Consider the following 22,364-nt stretch of genomic DNA (forward strand, 5'->3'; position numbering starts at 1 on the left):
ACCACCTCACACCATGCATCAGTCTTCAGAGCACTGAAGAAGGCTGGTGAAGAAGACTTTAGGACTTTGCCACAAGTTTAAAAGATGGATAATATGGCAGATTGAAGAGCATCAAAAGTTGTTTTTTTTTTAAAATAGCAACCACTTTAAAAGATGGACCCAAAAAGTGGGACAAAGTATTTTGGCCTCAACTTTCTATGGATCTTCAAGATTCTTTTATTGTCATGTAATAAAACAGGTGTAATATTACACAAAACTTGCTTTAGTCTGCTGTAAGGCAGATTCGCCATCAGCAGAAATTGCTGGGTGCCTCTTACAGTCAGAGGAAGAGAAGCAAAAGAGTCTTTTCTCTTCCCCCCCCCCCCCTACCCACCCCGAGTCACTGAGTGTCCGTGGATTCACCTCCATTGCTCCTGTAGCCTTCACAGCCACAGACTTCAGTACAAACCATTGGTTCTCAACATTTTCCTTTTCACTCACATACCACTTTAAGTATTCCCCAAGCCATTGGTGCTCCGCTATTAGTAAAGGATTGCTTAAGGTGGTACGTGAGTGGGAAGGGAAGGTTGAGAATCACTGCTCTAGACTTAATTGTTACTGAAATATTTTGCTTGAGAAAAATTGTCATTGGCCCATTTTTTTTAGAGTAATGAAACCATGCACATAACGAGTTGATTAGGGACAATTAAAACAGTGGTTTTCAAACTTTTTCTTTCCACCCATATACTACCTTAAGTAATCCCTTATTAATCACAGAGCAAAATATGACATAGGGAATACTTAAAGTGGTATGTGAGTGGGAAGTAAAAGGTTGAGAATCACTGGTCCAAACCATTGGCAACGCGAGCTCCAGATCTAAACCTCTGAAATGATCAGGAAGCCTTCAGTGCCCTCGGCACTTTCTTGCATCCTGGTTCCAATACCTGGTACCCTTTCAGTCAGTTTTGAGCCAGTCACCAGAAGTCTAAGCCTGGTTTTACCAGATATTCTTGGAATAACATGTGGGAAGCTGGGGATGAGGTTCTCCAATAGTTTCTGTAGAGCATCACAGGGATAAAGCATTCATCCTAAGTCAATGAAACAGGGACACTGATGCCAACCCTAACCCTAACCCTAAAGAGGGCTGGTAATTTTTATTTAATGAGAGATCCTTCCCTGTAGGATAGGTTAGGACTAGAGCTTCCAATGGGTCTAAACTTGACAAACCTTTCAATATTCCTTTACTGTCATGTAATAGTACAAGACGTAATTTTACGTGAAATGCCCTTCTGCCTGATGTAAAGTAGACATAGAATCACCATTAAGGCATTTTGCAACATTTCCATGTGTAAATGTGCTGGGGAGTGAGTGCTGAAAGGAAATCTTACAGAGGGAGATACACAGAAGGCTGAGAATACATGTTCATTGTTACTCTTTTGTATCTGTTAGGTGAAATGGCAGAATGTACACACTGTCTCCATAAATCCAGACAAAGACAAGACACTGTCACTTTTTCTGATGTGCTGCAGAAGATATCAATCTATTTCTTTAGCCTCTATAAAGTATAAATCCACTCTGCTCAAGGACAGCCTTGACACTTTTATCTGTGAATCTCGCAGTTTTACAAGGTGCAGGTTTATGGTTTATTGTGGCCTAAAATACACCACATTGCCTTATCTTGCAGGAAGGCCAGACTCACGCCCGAGTAAACAAGATACTCATAAGCTAGAGGATGCAGATGGTCCATGGTTGGAGGCCCTCAATAGAGTTTGGGTGGCCAGTGGGCAGATATCCACTCATGCAGTGGTAATTAACCCCCTCACATTCCTTCAGCAGAGTGATGGGTGTCTGAATTGTATTGCCAGGGATGGTGGTGGAGGCTGGTAGGGATATGTTGTCAGTAAAATAGAGGGCTATGGGTGTAAGGTAGGGAAAAATTAGCTTGTTGTGGAGTAGGTTTACATAGGTCGGCGCAACATGGTGGGTCAAAGGGCCATGACTGTAGTGTAATATTCTATATGACATTGTTTAGGAAGTCTTTACCCTCACAATTCTGATCTGACACTTTGACTGATCTCTCCTTTGTCCACACTGGTCCAGATTGTCAAACATCAGCTGCTACCTGCATTTTCTCTGTAGAAAAGTTTAAGTGGAGAAATGCAAAATATTAACTTGCTTTCTGAACCAAAAATGTTTAAAACACACTTTGGACAGCATGGTTGGTGTAACGGTTAGTGGAATACAATTTACAGTGCCAGTGATCGGGACTGTGGTTTGAATCCTGCGCAGTTTATAATTCTCCCCACTTCTGCATGGGTTTTCCCCTGGGGCTGCGGTTTCCTCCCACCATTCAAAAATGAACCGGGGGTTTGTAGGTCAATTGGGTGTAATTGGGGCAGCATATTGTCCACAGCTCCATCAATCTTTGCTTCATCTGCAAACTTTTTCATCCAAATTATTTTGTATCACAACAACAAAGATCCTAGCACCGATCACTGTAAAGCACCACTGGTCACAGATCTCCAGCCAAAATAACACCCTTCCACTACTCCCCTCTGTCTTCTATGGGCCTGCCAATTCAAATGGCCATTCTATCTTGTCAAATGGCTTCCAAAAGTGAAAGTAGACTAAATCCAATGCCCTTGTCAACCACCTTTGACACCTCCTCAAAAGTCTCAATCAAATTTGTAAGATGTGATCTGACCCACACAAAGTCATGCCAACTGTCCCATATTTGACCATGTGTAAATCGTATCCCTAAGTATTCTCCAATGGTTTCCTTACCAGTGATGTGAGGCTCATTGACCTATACTTTCCTGGATTATTTTATATTTTCCTTGAACAAAGGTACAACATTAGTTCCTCTCCAGTCCTATAAGACCTCGCTTGTGCTAGTGAGGACAGAAATGTTCTTTGTCAAAGCCCCAGCAATCTCTTCACATGTTTCTTTCAATACAGGTGCTCCCCGACTTGCGACCATCCACACATACGACTGAAAATTTGTTTTAAAAAAAGAAGAAAAAATATAAAACTTACTCTGTTTATATTGTATTTGACAAACTATAACAGGGATACAGGCATGCAAGAGCCAAAATGTGCGTACTTGTTAGTTGGCATCCCAGGGTCTGTAGGTTGGGCACGGCCATCTTGATTCCTGTGCGCATGTTCAAGTCTTCTGTTGGCGCATGCATGGTGGGTTTGCATAATTGGAGCTCGGTTGGTGCAACCGAAGACCCGTGCATGCCCACAGAAACAAGATGGGCGTGCCCAGCCTATGGACCCCAGGACACTACAAGTACACACATTTTGGCTCTTATCATGCCCTGTAGTTTGTCAAGAACAACATAAACTGCGTAAATTTATATTTTTCTTTATTTTTTAACACAAGCGTACTATCCTGACATGCGTCCATTTCAAGATAAGACTGATCCTTCTGACTGAATTACAATCATAAGTGAGGGAGTACCTGTATTGAAAAGACCAAGGACCCCCTCTTCCTCGATCTCACTCTGTCCCAACACACAAGCATTCTCCACATAATGTTACCTATCAGTACTTTCCACTTCCTTCTTGGTGCAAAGTACTCATTTAATACCTCACCCACATCCTCTGGGTCCAACCATAAGTTTCTTCCTTTGTGGCTCTATTCTTGCCAAAGTAATCTTCTTGTTTTTAATGCAAGTCTTCAAGCATGTCTTGGGATTCTAGGTTTAAGGTGAGGGGGGAAAGATTTAAGAGGAACTTAAGAGGCAACTTTTTTTCCCCTCAGAGGGTGGTCTGTACTTGTCAAAGGTGGTTGACAAGGGCATTGGATTTAGTCTACTTTCACTTTTGGAAGCCATTTGACAAGATAGAACGGCCATTTGAATTGGCAGGCCCATAGAAGACAGAGGGGAATGGTGGAAGGGTGTTATTTTGGCTGGAAATCTGTGACCAGTGGTGCTTTACAGTGATCGGTGCTAGGACCTTTGTTGTTGTGATACAAAATAATTTGGATGAAAAAGTTTGCAGATGAAGCAAAGATTGATGGAGCTGTGGGAAGCTAAAAGTAGGCACGTAACAACATTCAAATGGCATTTGGACAGATTTATAGAAAGGAAGAGGTGAGAAGAATAAAGCCTGAATGCAGGCAAGTGTGACTAGAATGCCAACTTGATTGGCGTCAACACTCATTCCACAGGACAATTCAAAGTCCCTTTTGACATTTGCATTACCCTAATTGAGTTCTTTCCTGTAATCCTTAGCTGTGATAGCAGAGTGAGCATTCACTGTGGTGCTGTTTGAAATGTCCCTGAGGATCCGGACATTCAGGGACTCCAACTTAGCATCGTGGATTGGAAAATCCTGTGCCTGTTTTTTTTTAGCACATCAATTGCAATATGGGCTTCAAGGTCTTGATCTGCTGGCAAAGATCCATTGAATGCTGAAGACACTGCACTATTAAAGTAATTTATTATTATATTAAATTGTTAGCTAACAATTTGATATAAGCTATTTAACAGAAAATAAAAACACAAACTCGGAACTTGAACTTATTATTTAATAAATTCTAAATTTCCAATGTCTGCTTTCAAAGATATGTAGCAAACAGCAGATCTGAAGAGATTGCTGTGTTCTGAACTTTTACATTTCAAATGGGTCATCTAGCCCTTGAGGCAATGCAAGAAGACAATCAGTCCATGCAAGTGGGGCAGCAGTGAAGGAAGGAAGGCAAAATTCAATATTTTCATCGGCAGATTTGGACTGATATCAGAAAACTACTGATATTGCAGTCAACAGTAGAAATTATCAGATGTTCTCATTAAGAACAGTATTCAGGACCTACAGTAGATATTTTTTTTAATTTTTAGATACAGCATGGTAACAGACCCTTCTAGCCCATAAGGTTGTGCCACACATGTGACCCTACCAATCCCATATGCCTTTGGCATATGGGATGGAACTGGAGCACCCAGAGGAAATCCACGAAGTCACAGAGAGATCGTAAACTCTTTTCAGTCAGCGGCGGATTCAAACCGGGGTCGATATAACCATTTAACAATTACAGCACAGAAACAAGCCAGTTTGGCCCTTCTAGTCTATGATGAACACCTTCTCCCACCTAGTCCCATTGACCTGCACCAGCCCATAACCTTCCGCACCTCTCTTGTCCATATAATCGATCCAACTTTTCCTTAAATATTAAAATCGAACCTGCATCTACCACTTTGGCTGGAAGCTCATTCCACACTCTCCCACTGCCCTCTGAAGAAATTCCCCCCTCACATTTCCCCTACATTTTTCCCCCTTCAATCTCAATCCATGTCCTCTTGTTTGAATCTCCCCCTCTCAATGGGGAAAAAAGGCTGTCCATAGTGACTCTATCTGTCCCCCTTGTAATTTTAAATACCTCTATCAAATCCCCCTCAATCTCTTAACCAGCAATGCAACTCCTCCACCTTTTATTCCCCTGTTCTATCATGCCTAAAACAATGGAATCCTGGAATATTTAGCTACCAATCATGCCCCTCCTGCAACCAAGTTTCACTGATGGCTACAATATCATATTTCCATATGTCAATCCATGCTCTAAGCTCATCCACCTGACTTACCATGCTCCTTACATTGAAATATATACACTTGAGAAAATGTCCCCCATATACACTCCTTTGATTACCATCTACTTTTGCTATCCCCTCCTTCATTCACTTTAATACCTACTTCCTCCCTCCCTTCAAATCTAGGTGTTCTACCCCAATCTCCACGCTCTCATTCTGATTCCCACCCCCTTGTCAAACTAGTTTAAACCCTCCTCAAAACCTTTAGCAAACTTGCCCACCAGGATATTGGTCTCCCTCCAGATTGAACCTCCATCCCTCTGGTACAGGTCAGACCTTCTCCAGAAGAGATCCCAATGATCCACGAAAGTGAAATCTTGCCTCAGCTCTTTAGCCACATGTTCATCCACCACATCTTCCTATTCCTACTGTCTCTAGTGCATGGCACAGGCAGCATTCCTGAGGTCACACCCCTTGAGGTCCTGCTTTTTAACTTTTTGAAAATATTTTATTTACATTTTCACATAAGCTTGTACAGCCATATACAGTGACCTGCCAACAACGGAGGTTCACATTCAAATATACATTTATTCATTTACTTTATGACTAAATATACAAGCCTGTGTCTCTACCAAACCCCCCCCTCCCCCACACATAAAACAAGATGACTCACTCAAACTTCAACAAAATTTTAACACCAGGAAAATAAATAATAAAGAGCAGGGATTGTCTCAGTTCAGTGGGCGGCTTCTGAGCCGATATTCATTCCTGACTCTCTTTGATTGGGATCAGCGTGAGGGAGAGGAAGCCACAGCAAGGAACAGGGAAACCAATCATCGCCATGCACCTATGTAGCTCATGTATGGCTGCCAGATCTTACAAAAGGTACTGTCTTTGTTTCTCAGGTTAAAAGTTATTTTCTCCAGGGGAACACAGCTCTGCATTTCCTTGTTCCATCATTCAATGCTAAGACTAGAGTCAGACTTCCAAGTCGCAGTAATTCACTTCATGGCCACTGCCAATCCGATTAACACAAATTGGATTTGAATTTGGACAACTTCATTGTAAGTCTTATGTCCATTATATTTCCCAGCAAGAACAACTCTGGGTCCTGTGGAAATTGCTTGCCTATAATTTTCTCCAGGACTTGGCCTAGATCTACCCAAAGGGCCTCACCTTGGTCCATGACCAGGTTGCATGCATGAATGTCCTGGTCGCAATGCCACATCTGAAGCATTGGTCCAAGAGTTCTGGTTTGATGTGTTTATTTTCCGCGGCATTATATACAACTGGTGCAAAAAGTTATTCTGGACCAGCCTGTACCTTGCATTGATGACCTGGTCATACTTTCCTGGCACAAGTTGGACCAGTACCTCTCATCAATTGCAATGCCCAAGTCCGACTCCCATCTTTCTCTCGATCTATGAAGGCCCAGTTTAGGACCCTCTGACTGGAACAGGCAATACATTGCCAAAATAAATTTCTTACCCTTCCCCCTTTCGAATCAGGGCCTTTATGTTACTGCATTGAGGTAGGGCCATACTCGGACCCAATATGTCCCGTAGAAAAGATCTTATTTGAAGATGGCAGTGGAGTGTCTAATTTGGCAAAGGATTTTTTTTTTTTAGCTCCTCAAACAACATTAATTGCCCCTGTTTATAACAGTCCTCTATGCACCTGATCCCATTATAGTGCCAGATGTCTAGGATTATATTAATTTATTAGGAGCCAGGTGTGTTTTTGGTGTCAACTCCACTTTAGCATTCAGATCCTGGTTAATTTTGGTCCAGATACTAATCACTTGTTTTAGTATGGGGCTGTCCTTCTTCCCTGACAGCAATTTGGTGTCCCATTTGTAAATAAAGTCCTCTGTCATCTTCTCGCCCACCAAGGGCAGATCAATTTGTGCCCAGCATTGTACACCTCCTCCCTGAAAGAAAGCGGCGATGTATCTCAATTGAGCTGCCCAGTATTTTTCGAAGTCTGGCATTATCAATCCATCTAGACTATAGTCCCATGTTAATTTTTCCACAGTGACCCTTAGCACCTTCCCCTCCAGAGAAACCTTGTGTAGCAGCTGTTTAAAGAAACCCCGGGGTAATGGCATAGGCAATGTTTGTAAAAGATACTGTAATTTTGGCAACACATTCATTTTGATCCAGTTAACCCTGCCCACTGCACCACATGACTTGGCTCCGGACCCACCGCTGGAGTCAAGGTGAGTTCCAACCTCCACCTCGATACTGGAGTCGATACCGCTGTGGGAAGGGGGCCCCAAGCTTCTCCCCTTCTCCTGAGACTTTGGAATGGCTTTAGTTGAGCAGTTGCCAGGTGGTAGTGCTGTCCTCACCCGAGTCTCGTCCTTCCTGCTGGGTGGGTCATTCAGAGGAAGCTGAAGCTCCCTCTTCGGGGTGGCCCCGATGCCTAGTCACGAGGCATCCCTAGCTTGGGCTCTTGTTTTGATGGAGATTCTTTCGGGCTTTTATTTGCAAATTTATTCTTCTTAGTCATTATTTATTGTAGGTTTCTTCCCACATCTGTTTTGGTTATTCAGTTGAGGTTTTTACCCTATTCTTGAAAATCCTGGGAGCAAAAGGATTCCACCTCCTCCTACTCTCCCTGCATCACATGACCTCCGCTTTTTAGAATCATAGAAACATAGAAGATAGGAGCAGGAGTTGGTCATTCGACCCTTCGAGCCTGCTCCACCATTCAACGAGATCATGGCTGATCTTAAAGTTCAGTACCCGGTCCCCGCCTTCTCTCCGTAACCTTTAATACCCTTATACTGAAGAAATGTATCTAATTCCCTCTTAAATATATTTAATGAACCTGCCTCTACTGCCCTCTGTGGCAATGAATTCCACAGATTCACCACCCTCTGGGTAAAGAAATTCCTCCTCATCTCGGTCCTAAATGGTTTGCCTATTATCCTCAAACCATGGCCCCGGGTTCTGGATTTTCCCATCATTGGAAACATCCCATCTGCATCCATTCTGTCCAGTCCTGCCAGAATTTTATATGTCTCTATGAGATCCCCTCTCAATCTTCTAACCTCCAGCGAGTACAATCCCAATTTGCGCAATCTTTCCTCATAAGTCATTCCTGCCATTCCAGGTATCAGCCTGGTGAATCGCCTCTGGACTCCCTCCATTGCAAGAACATCCTTCCTTAGATAAGGTGACCAAAACTGCACACAATACTCCAGGTGGGGTCTCACCAAGGCCCTGTACAGCTGCAGTAAGGTACCCTTGTTCCTATACTCAAACCCTCTTGATATGAAGGCAAACATACCATTTGCCTTTTTAACCGCCTGCTGTACCTGCATGCTCGCCTTCAGAGACTGGTGTACAAGTACCCCTAGGTCTCTCTGCACTTCCCCATCTCTTAATCTATTGCCATTCAAATAGTAATCTGCCCTCCGGTTTGTATTACCAAAATGGATAACCTCACATTTATCCACATTGTAGTGCATTTGCCATGTATCTGCCCAGTCCCTCAATTTATCCAAATCACACTGGAGCTTCCTGACCCCCCTCTTCCATGCACACAACCCCTCCTAGCTTAGTGTCATCTGCAAATTTGGAGATATTACATCCAATCCCCTCATCCAGATCATTAATGTAAATTGTGAACAGCTGGGGTGCCAGTACAGATCCCTGTGGCACCCCACTGGTCACCGCCTGCCACTCAGAAAATGAGCCATTTATCCCAACTCTCTGTCTTCTATCTGCCAGCCAGTTCTCAATCCACATCAATACTTTGCCCCCAATCCCATGAGCCTTGATTTTGGAAGCCAGTCGTTTATGCGGGACCTTATCAAAGGCCTTTTGGAAGTCCAGGTACACCACATCCACTGGCTGTCCCCCATCTATTTTACCTGTCACCATCTCAAAGAATTCCAATAGATTTGTCAAGCACGATTTACCTTTTGTAAATTCATGTTGACTCCGTCCGATCCCTTCTCTGCTAGTTATATGCTCCGCTATTACATCCTTAATAATGGATTCCATCATTTTGCCCACTACTGATGTAAGGCTCACCGGCCTATAATTCCCCACTTTTTCTCTACCCCCCTTTTTAAATAGTGTGGTAACATTAGCTACCATTAGCTACATTAGCTACTTCTTTTAACTTCTTTCCTAACTCCATATATTCTTTCTTCAGGACCTCTTCCCCACTTCTATGTCATTAGACCTCACGTTGACCATGACATCTGTCTGCTCGCCCTCCCCATCCAAAATGCTGTGTACTTGATCCATGGGTACTGATCCCGAGTCTATTGAGTTCTGGAAAATAATTCTTAAAGCATCTGCTATCTGAATGGCCACTTCCTTAAGTTCCCTAGGATGTAGATTATCAGGCCCTTGGGATTTATCTGCCTTCAATCCTATCAATTTCCCCAAGACCATGTCCTTAGAGATACTGATTTCTTTCAGTTCCTCCCTTGCATTAGTCTCTATGTTTCCCAACATCCTTGGGAGGTTATTTGTATCCTCTCTTGTAAAAACAGAACTAAAGTAAGAATTTAATTGGTCTGCCATTTCCTTATTCCCCATTATATATTCCCCTGATTCCGACTGCAAGGGACCTACTCTGGATTTCACCAATCTTTTCCTCTTGACATATTTATAAAAGCTTTTGCAGTCGGTTTTTGTATTTGCCGCAAGCTTACTTTCGTAATTTAGTTTTGCTCTCTTGATTAATCCCTTTGTCCTCCTTTGGTGCATCTTGAACTGCTCCCAGTCTTCGGTTGTGGTACTTTTTTTGGCCAATTGATATGCTCTCTCTTTGGACTTCTTTTAACTTCTTTCCTAACTCCATATATTCTTTCTTCAGGACCTCTTCCCCACTTCTATGTCATTAGACCTCACGTGGACCATGACATCTGTCTGCTCGCCCTCCCCATCCAAAATGCTGTGTACTTGATCAGAGACATCTTTAACCCTGGTACCTGGGAGGCAACATACCAACTGGGAGACCCAATCTCACCCAGCAAATCTCCTATCTGCTTCCCTAACCAGCAAGTCCTCAATTACAAGAGCTCTCCTCTTTCCCCCCTTGCCTTCTGACCTGAGGGGAATGGGCGCAGAGGTATTCAGCACTGTCCGTCTCCATCCCCCCTCCATTTCCCTTCCCTCACAGTCACCCAGTTATCTGACTCCTGTCTGTTTGGGGTGACTGTCTCCCTGTAACTCCTATCTATCATTGCCTCTGCCTCCCTTCTGACCTGAAGCTCATCCAGACACAGTTTCCCAGGAATTACATCTGGATGCACCTTTTGCAGGTGTAGTCATCAGAAACATTTGTGCTGTCCTTGTCCTCCCACATCCTGCAATTGGAGCACAGGACTACCGTGACTGCCTCCATAACCTACTCTCAAATTAAATAAAATTAAAATAATATTACCAATCTTATCTCACTGGGAGCACTTCTACTCGCTGAAGCCTCTCGAGCCAAAGCCTTGGCCCCACTCCTTCACTACACCTCTCACTCACTGGGCCGCTCCTTTACCTAACTCGCCCTTTATTGGTCCTTGCTCATTAACTCAATTATTCAATTGGAAAATCCTGACCCCATGCCCTTATTAAGTGCTCCTAAAATTTACTTACCAACACGACACACTCGACCCATCTCTGACTCACTGGCACTGTTATAGTGTGGCACTGACTGCCACATCAACTGTGCTGCCTTTCATCTATTGATGTTGCATCAATTATAAATTTTCATAGGATAAAGTGGGCACTTTTCTGAAAGCACATAATACACAAATCAGGAACAGGAAGAGGTCACTCAGGCCCTCGAGCCTGTTCTGCCTGTCAATAATAACATGGTTGATTTGATTGTAATCTTTCAGCTGTTGCACCAATAATCTATTGTACTCTGTCTTTTTCGTGGTGTCATACTTTGGGCTTGCAGAATCTTGATTTTCAATTATGCCATTTACTTCTTAAATACTTCAGAGGGATCTAATAAATCTGCTTCCACCACCCTTTGAGGAAGAGAGATCCAAAGGAATCCAATCCTCTTCAAGAAAAATGTTGTATCATCTCTGTTTGTGGGTGAACCCATAGTTGTAGAATCTCCCTCAAGATGTTCTGCATATCAAGCTTTAATCATTTAATTCTTCTAAAAAAGCACAATTTTCATTTTGTTAACATTTTTGTGACAGGTCCTAAGTGATTTCAAGTGTATGTGAACGTCAAAAGACATTTCTGAACTTTCATTTTCAGCGATTGCTTTGACAAGTCAATGAGCCAAGCCAGAACTTCACCCGCCATTCATCCCCCTCACTCTGTCAGCCCGAGCAGTGCCATCAACACCAAGCAAGGTCCTGTGCTAACTGAACTCAGCATTGGCAGATAGTCAACAATTTCATGGCTAGAGAAGACCTGGCACAACATCACAGACTTTAACATGCTATCAGGGTCAAGACTGCTTTAGGGATGTTTCATTTATTAATGTTGTTTTGGAAAAAAAAATCAGGCATTTTCCATTATTAAAATAAAACCTTTGAGAAACGTCCTGATGAAGAATTATGGTCTGAAATGTTGACTATCTGTTGCCTTTCTATGATGATGCCTGGCCCTGAGTTCCTCCAGCATTTTGTGTACTGTTTTGAGAAAAACACCAACTTTCAGTTTGAATAAAAGGTTCTTTAATTAAATTAGTAACAATAATCTACAGATGCAAATTCACCCACTGTTGCCCATTGTTCACCCTCATCCCACAGGTTACCCAGCCACAACTATCAACTGTGCAAATGATAGTTGCTAACTTGTGCAACAGCTCAATCTCTACATTTTGAAAGCCACATTCTTGAAGCAAAAGACATGGTCGGCTTGACAAAACACGTTGCCAATACAGTTCTATCATGGGGGGAAAAAAATTAAGGTGGATCTTCAAAGATGCCTTTCTGTTTATTATCAATGAAAATAAAATATCAAAGGCTCGTAAATCAAAGAATGATGGAAGCATACTGCTGCATGCTGGTTGAGATGTCCATCTACTAATCTCCTGTAAATTTCACCCCATTCACCTTAAACCTATGCCCTCCAGTTTCAGGTTCTCTTCTGCTGGGGGGAAGAAAAGTTCCAACAATTTGTCCCATCTTTGCCCTTGCTAATTTGATATACCTTTACAAGGCCACCCCTTAGTCGCCTATCTCCTGTATTCCAGGCAGATTTGTGGTGAAATAAGAACATCTGCAGACTCTTGTGATTGTAGTTAATACCCATAAGTGCTGGAGAAATTCAGCAGGTCCCACAGTGTCCATAGGAGGCAAAGATATATAACCCATGTTTTGGGCCTGAACCTTTCATTATGAAATGAGCAAAAAGTATGCAGGAGCCTGAATAAAATACTGACAGGAGCACAGGCCAACAGCCAAGAGGCCATAGGTGGACATAGATAGGAAATCAGGAGAAAAAAATTGATTGGGGGAGGTGGTTAACTCTGTGAATGAAGAGCTGGAGGAAAGGAGACCGAGGGATAGAGAAGGAGGGTGGGGGGGGTGGGGGAACTGAAACCAGAAAAGTCAATGTTAGTGCCATCTGGTTGGAGGGTGCTCAAATGGAATACAGGGTGTTATTCCTCCAATTTATAGGTGGTCTCAGTTTGACAGTGCACAATACTATGGACAGATAATTTCAGCATGGGGATGGATTTGAAATGGGTCACCATTGGGAGATCCTTGCTATTTCAGCGTACGAAGTAAAAGTTATCAGCATGGAGTGGTCTCCTGGTCAGCAGCCAGTCTCTCCAACATAGAGGAGGCCACAAATGGAGCGATTGCAGTAGATGAACCCTGCAGATTCACGAGTGTCGCTTCACTGGTTTGAGGGCCCTGGATGCTGATGAGGGAGGGGTGGGTCAATGATGCATTTCCTGTGGTCACAGATGTAGGTGGCCAAGGGGTGATAAGTGGGAAGGGATTAGTGGAAGAGGGGAGTCACAGAGGAGTTCCCTACGCAAGGCAGAGAGGGGAAGAATTTCAATGAATCGCTTCCCTTGATTGCTGCTATGAAGTTAATAATATTTTGATTTTTATTTTGCCAGAAGAGGCAGCCTAAAATTGGCAGAACTCTGGCGTCAATACCCACTATGCAATTTTTGATTGAACAGCTCATCTCCACTTCACTTCGTTTAACTGTTGTCATGGTCTAACCCGATTAGGTGAAAAGATAAATTCTATTTCACAAATGAGCTGTGAGTGAAAAGGCTCTCCGTTCCTTTATATTTAGCATGATGAATTGCAAAGGGTAGATCTAAAAATTCTCTCAATAGCTGTACATAAATGAAAAGAACAAGAATATGGGTAATCTCAAAACCTCAAAGTTATTCATACAGTGAAGCATCACTGACGATTTTAATGTGAAACAAAACAAACCCAAGATCTGCTGATTGAAAATGTAAACCCTTGGAGTCAATGTTGAGGATTTGTTTCCATTCAAGCCTCTCTCCCTTATGCTAAGGTGTTAATCTGCAATAGTTATGTGCATAAAAACAAAGCAGAAGCCTCTTAAGGTTCAGTTTTTTTTATTATAAATAATTTCAAAGTGCATGTAGATGATTCATTTCCATATGTAGTTTCTATTTTTAATAATCTTCTGCCATCAAATTCAAATTTCATTTATATTTAAATTCTTATAATGAAATTCTACGTATTTTTCCAAATAAATTGACGACAATGACAAGAAATGGAAAATTGTATTTTTGAATGTCAGGTACCTGTTCAAATAGTAATTAAACCATTTCATTCATCTTGTGATGCTTGCACGATGCTGTATGATTTTTAAAATAATTTTATTTGTAAATTGGTCACACTTAATGTCCATTTTCAAGTGCTCTTAGATGGGATGAGAGGTCACCTCTTACATCATTGCAGTTGATACATCTGAAGTCCCAGGATGGGATATTAACTCCATGATTGCAATTCAGAAATGAAGGATATGGATGCTGTGCCATTTAAAAAGTATTAATTTAGATGAAAAATTTGTTCTTCTTTGAGCTGTAAGTAATAAAAGTGGAGTAGGCCCTTATAAAATAATCTTGGTGAGCCAACTTAGCAAATGCTAAGTATTATCGGTCCAGTTTATCTGTTTCAGAGGGGTTAGGCAGCAGAGAGATGTAGCATTCGTGCTCTGCACAGCTCCAGAGTGCAGGCTTCATCCTAACCTCAGGTGCTGTCTATGTGCAGTTTACATGTGGGTTGCCTTCAGGTCCTCCTTCATCCCAAACACTTGTCAGGTAGGTCAATTAGCTATTGATACTCCCCTAGAGTGGATGAATGGCAGGAGAATCAAGATGGAGTTGATGAGAACATGAAGGAGAACAGGATACTGAGGGGGAAAAAATGGGGAAATGTAACTGATGTGAATATTCTGAGAGCTCACATTGATTTGAAGGTATGAATGATCTCTTCTATGACATCAGGAAATTTAAAACCAATGGCAAATCCAATCCAGCTAAGACTGCCAATCTACTCAAATGACCTTTTGTATGACGGAAGAGTTCGATGACAATGTTGTCCAAGTGCAGTTTGTTCCTTAATATCCTGCTCACATGCTTAATTTGTACATTTCCAGGACCCATTTGGTCCATAGTTCAAAAGTCTGAATTCTAGAGGTGCGGTTAGCATAACTAAGATTTGGCCAAGTGTGGCATGAAGGCACCATGGTAAAACTAGTCAATGCCAAGAGATAATATAATGGCTAGGGCCAAATCTAGCACAAAGAAGGACATTTGTGGCTGCAGGAGGTCAACTGGTCCATCCCAGCAACAGAAGTGCAGAAGTTCTTTAAGGCAGTTTCCTGGGCCCAAATATCTTTAACTGCATTATAAATGTCCCTCCTTCTCCTTTCATCATAAGCTCAGATATGGGGGATGCTCCTTGATAATTGCTCATTGTTTAATTCCTTTAGTAACTGCTCAGTGAATGAAATAGTCAGTGCCGAAAGACTTAGACAACCTTCAGGTGCAAGTGATGAGTGGCAAGTAATATTTGTTTCACAAAAGTGCCAGGCAATGAGCATATCCAACCATGCAAGTCCACCCTTAACATTCAATGACATGACTTGCTTAGACGACAGCCATAAATATCCAGGTACAACTGACCAGAGGCACAACCAATGTGCAACATTAAAACTGTGGATCAAAGCAGGTCAAGGCTGTGTAACCAACAGTGAGCAACTTGCCTCTTTTCATTATCTACAAGTCAAGAATGTGGTGGAACATCCAGTGCTTGCCAAGGGGAGTTCAGCTTCAAAGCAGAGGAAGATCCCCTCCACACCAGACACTTGATAGGTCACTTATCCACTGTGGCAGTAGTCACAGGCCCTCCATCTACGCTTCCAAAAACTGGATGCTCTAAAAAGAACAAAGGCACAAGTGAAAAACATCATGAACTTCCCCCAAGGTTACACACCACCTTGATTTGAAAACATGCCATTCCTTCATCACTCAGACTTCCAAATCCTCCAACTCGCTCACGATCAGCACTGTGGGTATACAGCCACCAGATCAACCAGAGCATTTGAAGACGGCAATTCACAATCAAATTCTCAAGGGCAATTAGGAATGACCAATAGATACCCAGATCCTATATATAAAAAAAGCAAAGTCTTTAAAATAAACATTACCTTCTCCATTGTTAACAGTTGTCAGAACAAAGAAATCCCTGGCATCCAGCAAGCAGACCAAGCAACTGATATCAATTCCAAGCATGAATCCAGGCACAGTATAACAGCCACTGACCGTTTAAACATTTTACAGAGGCACTCTAACCATTGGAACATGTACTCGAGATTGTGATAGAAACCAATTTTAAAACACAATTTGAAAGGTTTACTGACAGACTTGGAGCACATACAAATCCAGTTTGTGCAAAAGAAAACTGATTCCAGAAATCAGATGAATAGCCTTCAGACCGAAGCATTGATTGATTCTCTTTCCCAGCAGCTTCACCCGCTGTGTTTCCAGCACTCCCTGCTTTTATTTTATATCACACAACTTCTCTACAGCCAAATAATTGATAATTAATTGCCATTAAAGATTCATTTACACACCATTTATCAATGCATAACAGAGCTAATTTTTTTTAAAGTGTAAGTGGGTTGTAAGACTCAGCAGGTCATGTGGTATCTGTGGGAATAAAGAAACTGGGTTAACATTTCAGGTTAATGACCATTCATTCGGCAGCTGAAAAACCAGGGCCATTAGGTTTTAGACAAGGGAGATTATGGAGAGAACCAGGCCAACGTGTGTAATGTGATTGGTGGCAGTGCAGAATAACAAGCCTGGTAGTGTTTGTTAGTTGTGGATGATCTCTCTGGAGAAAAATAGCAGATGAATGAAAACAAGGGAGAGCAAAAAAATATATGAAACACTGTACTGTTTTGTTCTGCTCTCATATATAATTCAAAAGTTTAATTACTTTTCTGTCATTCAAGGACAAGGTTCTGCTGAAGGAGTACCCACAGCTTGAGTCCACGTTGAAAAGAACCACAAATAGGTATTGGATCAATAAGATTGAAGAATTGACTGTGGCTGGGAGAAATGCATTTCAATTCATGCAACTTCAGCACCTGTGGATGAATATAATTGCAATGATAGGAATGCAGAGGTTCATTGCACATCAGGTTTGTTACTTGCAGGGAAATCAATACTCCATCTGTACTCTCAGGAGTTTGAAACAGGAGTCGATAGTCTTCTACATTTGAATGAGATGGAGGGGATTCTCAGCATAGTTGTCAAACACATGCCGTGTCTTGAATCACAGTTTAAAGAATTAGAGGAGATTTCTTCACCAGGACGACGTGAATCTTTGAAATTCACTATTCCAGACTCCGTAGAAAGTCAGTAACTGAGAACGTCCACGACAGTGATTGATGGATAAGTATTGAGGTCCTCAGGATTACATGGGTTATTGTAAAGTGGTACTGACACACAAGATCACCCATGATCTTGATGAATAACAGAGCTAATGAAAATGGCTGAAGAGCCCATGCAAGCTTCTATTTTTTTTTGGAATATTTTATTTATGATTTTCCAGACATGAACTCAGTTATGAACATCATCAGTATTAATGAAAATGGTCTGCATTGATGAAAATTTACAATTGTCTATTTTATACAGTTTTTGCAGAGTTCAAGCTCTTTATCTCCCTTCCTCCCCAACCCCCATATTCAACATGAGACGTTTAAGTAATCACAATTACATAGGACACTAAGGACATTGACAATAAAGGGGTAGGCAGGTAAGGCGGTTCCAGAGAGACACGATGGTCTACCTACAGTTGTGCTCCCATGAATTTAAATTTGGTTGCCAAATCTTTTTGAAATTTTCTCCAGGGGAACACAGCTTTGCATTTCCTTGTTCCAACACTTAATGCTCAGGCAGAAGTCAGACTTCCAGGTTACCACTATGCACTTCCTGGCCACTGCCAATGCAATCACCACAAATTGAATTTGGAATTTGGACAGCTTCATCCCAAGTCTTATGCCCATTATATTTCCCAACAGGAACAACTCGGGGTCCTGTGGGAATTCTTTGCCTATGCTTTTTTCTTGGACTTGACCTAGCTCCACCCAAAGGGCCTCACCTTGGTACATCTCAATGCCACATCTAAAACATTGATCTGATCATTCTGGTTTAGATCTGTTCAATTTTTGCGGCATCAGATGCAGCTGGTGCAAAAAATTGTACTGCACATTGATGAATGCAGTTATGCTGGTCCGACATAGGAATAGCGATTGATGAGCGGTGCTGGTCTGACCCAAGTCCGACTCCCACCTCTGACACCGTTCCGACGCCAGGTGTCCAGGATCTTGTTACTTGGTATTAATCTTGTGACATGGTATTAATCTATTCGGAGTCAGGGGTGTTTATGGGGATAGCCCCACTTTGATACCTTTAATTTTAGTGTGCTTCTATTTCTTGGTTTTAATGTTCTCTCTCATGGGTGTTTCTGAGTTCAACAACTCAAGCTCACAGATTTCCTTCCTTAACTCTCTTGACTACACCTTCTCCCACTCTGCTTCCAGTAGGGCCTCCATTCCATCCAGTAGTTCTCTGGCTCCTTCACATCTATTTTCATTATGCCATTTTTCACACTGGTGCTTCCAAGCTGCTTTGCTTTTTCCTTAACCATGCATTCTCCTCTACCCAACTTATTTTACTGTTAACTATAGTAAGTCACCAGCAGGGTCTTCCTCAATTTTCTCCTCCCAGTGGCCAAACAGCTGAACCCGGAATCCCATTCTCAATTCCATTCCTCTGGTTGCACAATGAACATGATCTATACTACACGTTGGCTCTGATGTAAAAGCAGTGTGCAACACTCCAGCTGGCTTTTTGGGCATCACAAGCTAATCATAAAGAGACTGTGGAACATCCTTCTCAAATTTCACTTCCCACAGATAATTGTCTTCATTTTACATCTGATGCACAGCTTTGCAACAGAATCAAGTCCTTGAATTCTACTTTCTCCCGCCAACCAAACTGACTTTCCAAGCTAGAACCATTTGCCCGATTATTGGACTCGTATCTCTAAACCTTTCCTACCCGTGCACTTGCGTAAATGTCTTTTAAATGTTACAACTGTATCCACTCCTACTGTTTCCTCTGGCAGCACATTCCCCACATCCAAAAAAAATTCTCAGACGCCTCTTAAATCTTTCCTCTCTCCCCCTTAGACTCTCTTCCTGGGAGGAGGGGGAAGAGGGGGAAATATGGAATTAAAGTACCTTTTGTGTGCTCCCATGATTTTATAAATTTTGGTATGTAAACCATGATCTGCATCAACAGAGCTAAAAAGTCACAGTCTCAGCACGGACATTCTTAGGCAAGGCTTCCTCATTCCTTTTCTCAATTCTTTTGTTTCCAAGCTGAATATGATCTCCAATAAGCTTCCTACTGAAGATGAGCTAGTCAGTTAGTCAATAGCACAAATCCGAAACTGCTGCAGAGCCAAAATTATCCAGCTGCTGGTATTAATCTACAGTCTGCAGACAATGCTTGTACGTGCAAGGGTCTGAAGCTTCAGCTCAAGGTCATTGTAGCATCATTCAAAGTATAAGAAAATGGGCCTTGCACTTCATATCCACAAAACAAAGGCTATCTACCAACCTGTCATCACTGCCCCCTCAATAAATTTCCATGATAAGATCCTAGAAAAACACTTCAAATTTAAGGCCAGCAATAATGAAGAAATTCACCACTTTTAGTGTGCAAGTACACTCTTTAGCGACCTGAAAATATAACAAAGACCTCAAATCTCGTTCAATAGCCATGTTCTGCTGGGCAACAGTGATTTCTCCCTCTTGTATGTTTCTGAGACATGGTCTCCCAAAAACAGGCATCTCAAAGTACTGGAGAAATACAATAACTCTATCTTCACAAAATCATTGGAACTTAAGGTTGAATAAGTCAACCAACATCCCCAGCACATGGAGGATATAACTAAATCATTTTGGGTCCAAATGATAGGCCGCATAGTCTTTATGCCTGACAGTAGATTCTTAATAAAAATACTCCATTTTAAGTTCTAACATGTTATGAAATTAACAGGTAAACAAAGGAAATATATGAAGGAATGTCTCAAATATCAACATAAAAAGGCAGAACCAGTGTTCCATCTCCCAAGCTATCCAAATACTACCAGTAATTAAGTTAAACGATTCCTGTCCAAACCATGTCAGTCTGTGGGGCCACATTGGTCTCATCAGTCATCTCCAAACTTATAGAACAAGTTATTCTCAACTTATAGTACCATAGTAGGGCATAATAATTAACTTTCAAAATTATTTCATTTGCTACAAAATAGCTTGCAATTCCTTGAGGTCAACAACAATGCTCAAAGTCATTAACAAAGTCAGATACATTTTATTATCACAAAATTGTATATTTTTTTATTATTAAAGTACAGAGGTAATGGACTTTACATCCTTGTGATGCTTCAGATTTCAAAGACCTTTAGCATTCACCCGAGTTCTACACAAGCTATGCAAGTTGGTTGATCAATTAAATTGGCTAAGATTTAACATGGGAGAGCAACACATCTGCAAAACCTCAGCCATTTAATTTTAACAAAATATATTTATTGATTATCAAAATTTTAATTTTTTTATTTTTCATTGCTGTTTAGAAATTGTCAGAATCAGAACCTATCGTCATGAACATGTCATGAAATCTGTTTGCTATTTCCATTTCTATTATGTCATTTTTATCAGTTACAAAGGTTAATATTAACTGGTTGAAGATTTAATTGTTTAAAGATTAATACATCTAAATAAACAAAATTTAAATACTGCCAGATATTGAAATGGCATCATGTACTCATATTAGATTGGGTGGCACAGTAACACACCTGGTAGAGGGGTTGCCTCTCAGCTTCAGAGAGGTGAGTTTAATCCTGACCTCTGGTGTTGCCTGTATAGAGTATGTTTGTTTTCCTGGTGATTTTGTGGATTTCTCTGGGCGCTCCAGTTTCTTCCTACACCCTAAAAGATATGCTAGTTGGTAGACTGTAGAGCCATTGTAAATTGCTCCGAATGTAGGTGAGTGGAAGTATTTGGGGAAGGTTAATGGGAACATGGAAGAATAAGAAGGGATAGGTGAACATGGATACTTAATCATCAATGTGTATTCAGTAGGCTTAAGGTTTGTTTCTATCCAGTATGCACATATGACTAGATAAATGCTCTCTTTTTTTGAATTTGGAAACATTTTAATAATGAAAAATACAAGCTGTTCTTATTAAAAAAAAAAGGTGATTTTATAATGTAAAAACAAAAATTCACCAATAAGAAATCTGGGTTGCCTATACACCAGACATTCTATTCTGCTCAAAAAAATTTGTCATGAAACCTTCAAGTTGCCTTTTTCTCCAAAAGAAAGCCTCAAGAATTAACATTTGCAACAAGGACTACTCTCCAAAAAGTTAGAGTGATAACTGAAGATGTAACTCCTTTGAAAAGATGTTTGCACATTTAAGCAATAACTGCATTAAAGCAGAATGCTGTTAGAAAAAGTAACTAATAAAGTAAGTGAGGTTGCAAAAGGTATATGAACATGGCAGTGGGTTCTTAGGATATTGGCATTTGGTTAAAAACATGAGTGGTTACAGTCTGTGAACAAAATTAAACAAACGATAGGTTATAGAACAAGAATAAAAGTTGCCTTCAGCTTAAATAACTTTTCCATGGTATGGAGAAAAATAATAAAAGGTATCACCAACAGAAAGAAACTAAGATTGTATTTAGTATTAGTTCTTTAAGTTACAATATTTCCCATAGCAAATGATCCGCTGAACATAGTAGACAATTCATTTTATTTTAATTCAGTGGCACAATATTACAGAATAGAAAGCTACTTCTGCACATTACTGGGACCCCTTCCTGCTCTCTGTTATTTACATTGTCAAATGAAAAATAGGCAAGGATTAAATTGTGGTCTTAAGGTAGGAATCGACTTTAAATACTACATATATACATCGAACGTCCAAATAAAAATGTTGTCCATGCCCTCTTATTGCGACACTGGTAGAGCAACACCAGTGGACACCTGGCTGGAAGAGATGGCTGGAGAGGCACTGCTTGTTGGTTGTACTGGAGCTGTTGGTTCCACTTTACTTATGTGCGTCACAAAGCGTAGCCGAAGCTTTAAAGCTGGCCTTAATGTACAGATTATTTTTTCCACCTAGTAATAAAGAGCAAAAATCTCAGAATGGAGTGGAAGTTATGACCCAAAAATCACTGTACATGCATTCATCATATGCCCAATAGCTCTTTTTTACTTGAATTAACAGGAATGCAGTGCCACAAAGACAATTATAGTCTTCCAGTCCCA

General features: G+C 41.2%; 1 protein-coding gene across 1 annotated transcript in view; it reads right to left on the bottom strand.

Annotated features, from left to right (window-relative positions):
• Positions 1-20,370: 20,370 nt before the first annotated feature.
• Positions 20,371-22,364, bottom strand: part of med23 (mediator complex subunit 23) — a 96,831-nt gene continuing 94,837 nt past the window's right edge. The window contains exon 29 of the mRNA XM_069887024.1: positions 20,371-22,214. Within this exon, the coding sequence (XP_069743125.1) occupies positions 22,044-22,214 (171 nt within the window). The 3' untranslated portion in view covers positions 20,371-22,043. The remainder of the gene's footprint in view (positions 22,215-22,364) is intronic.

Source organism: Narcine bancroftii, chromosome 6 (genome assembly GCF_036971445.1).
Source record: "Narcine bancroftii isolate sNarBan1 chromosome 6, sNarBan1.hap1, whole genome shotgun sequence".
Taxonomy (NCBI): Eukaryota; Metazoa; Chordata; class Chondrichthyes; order Torpediniformes; family Narcinidae; genus Narcine; species Narcine bancroftii.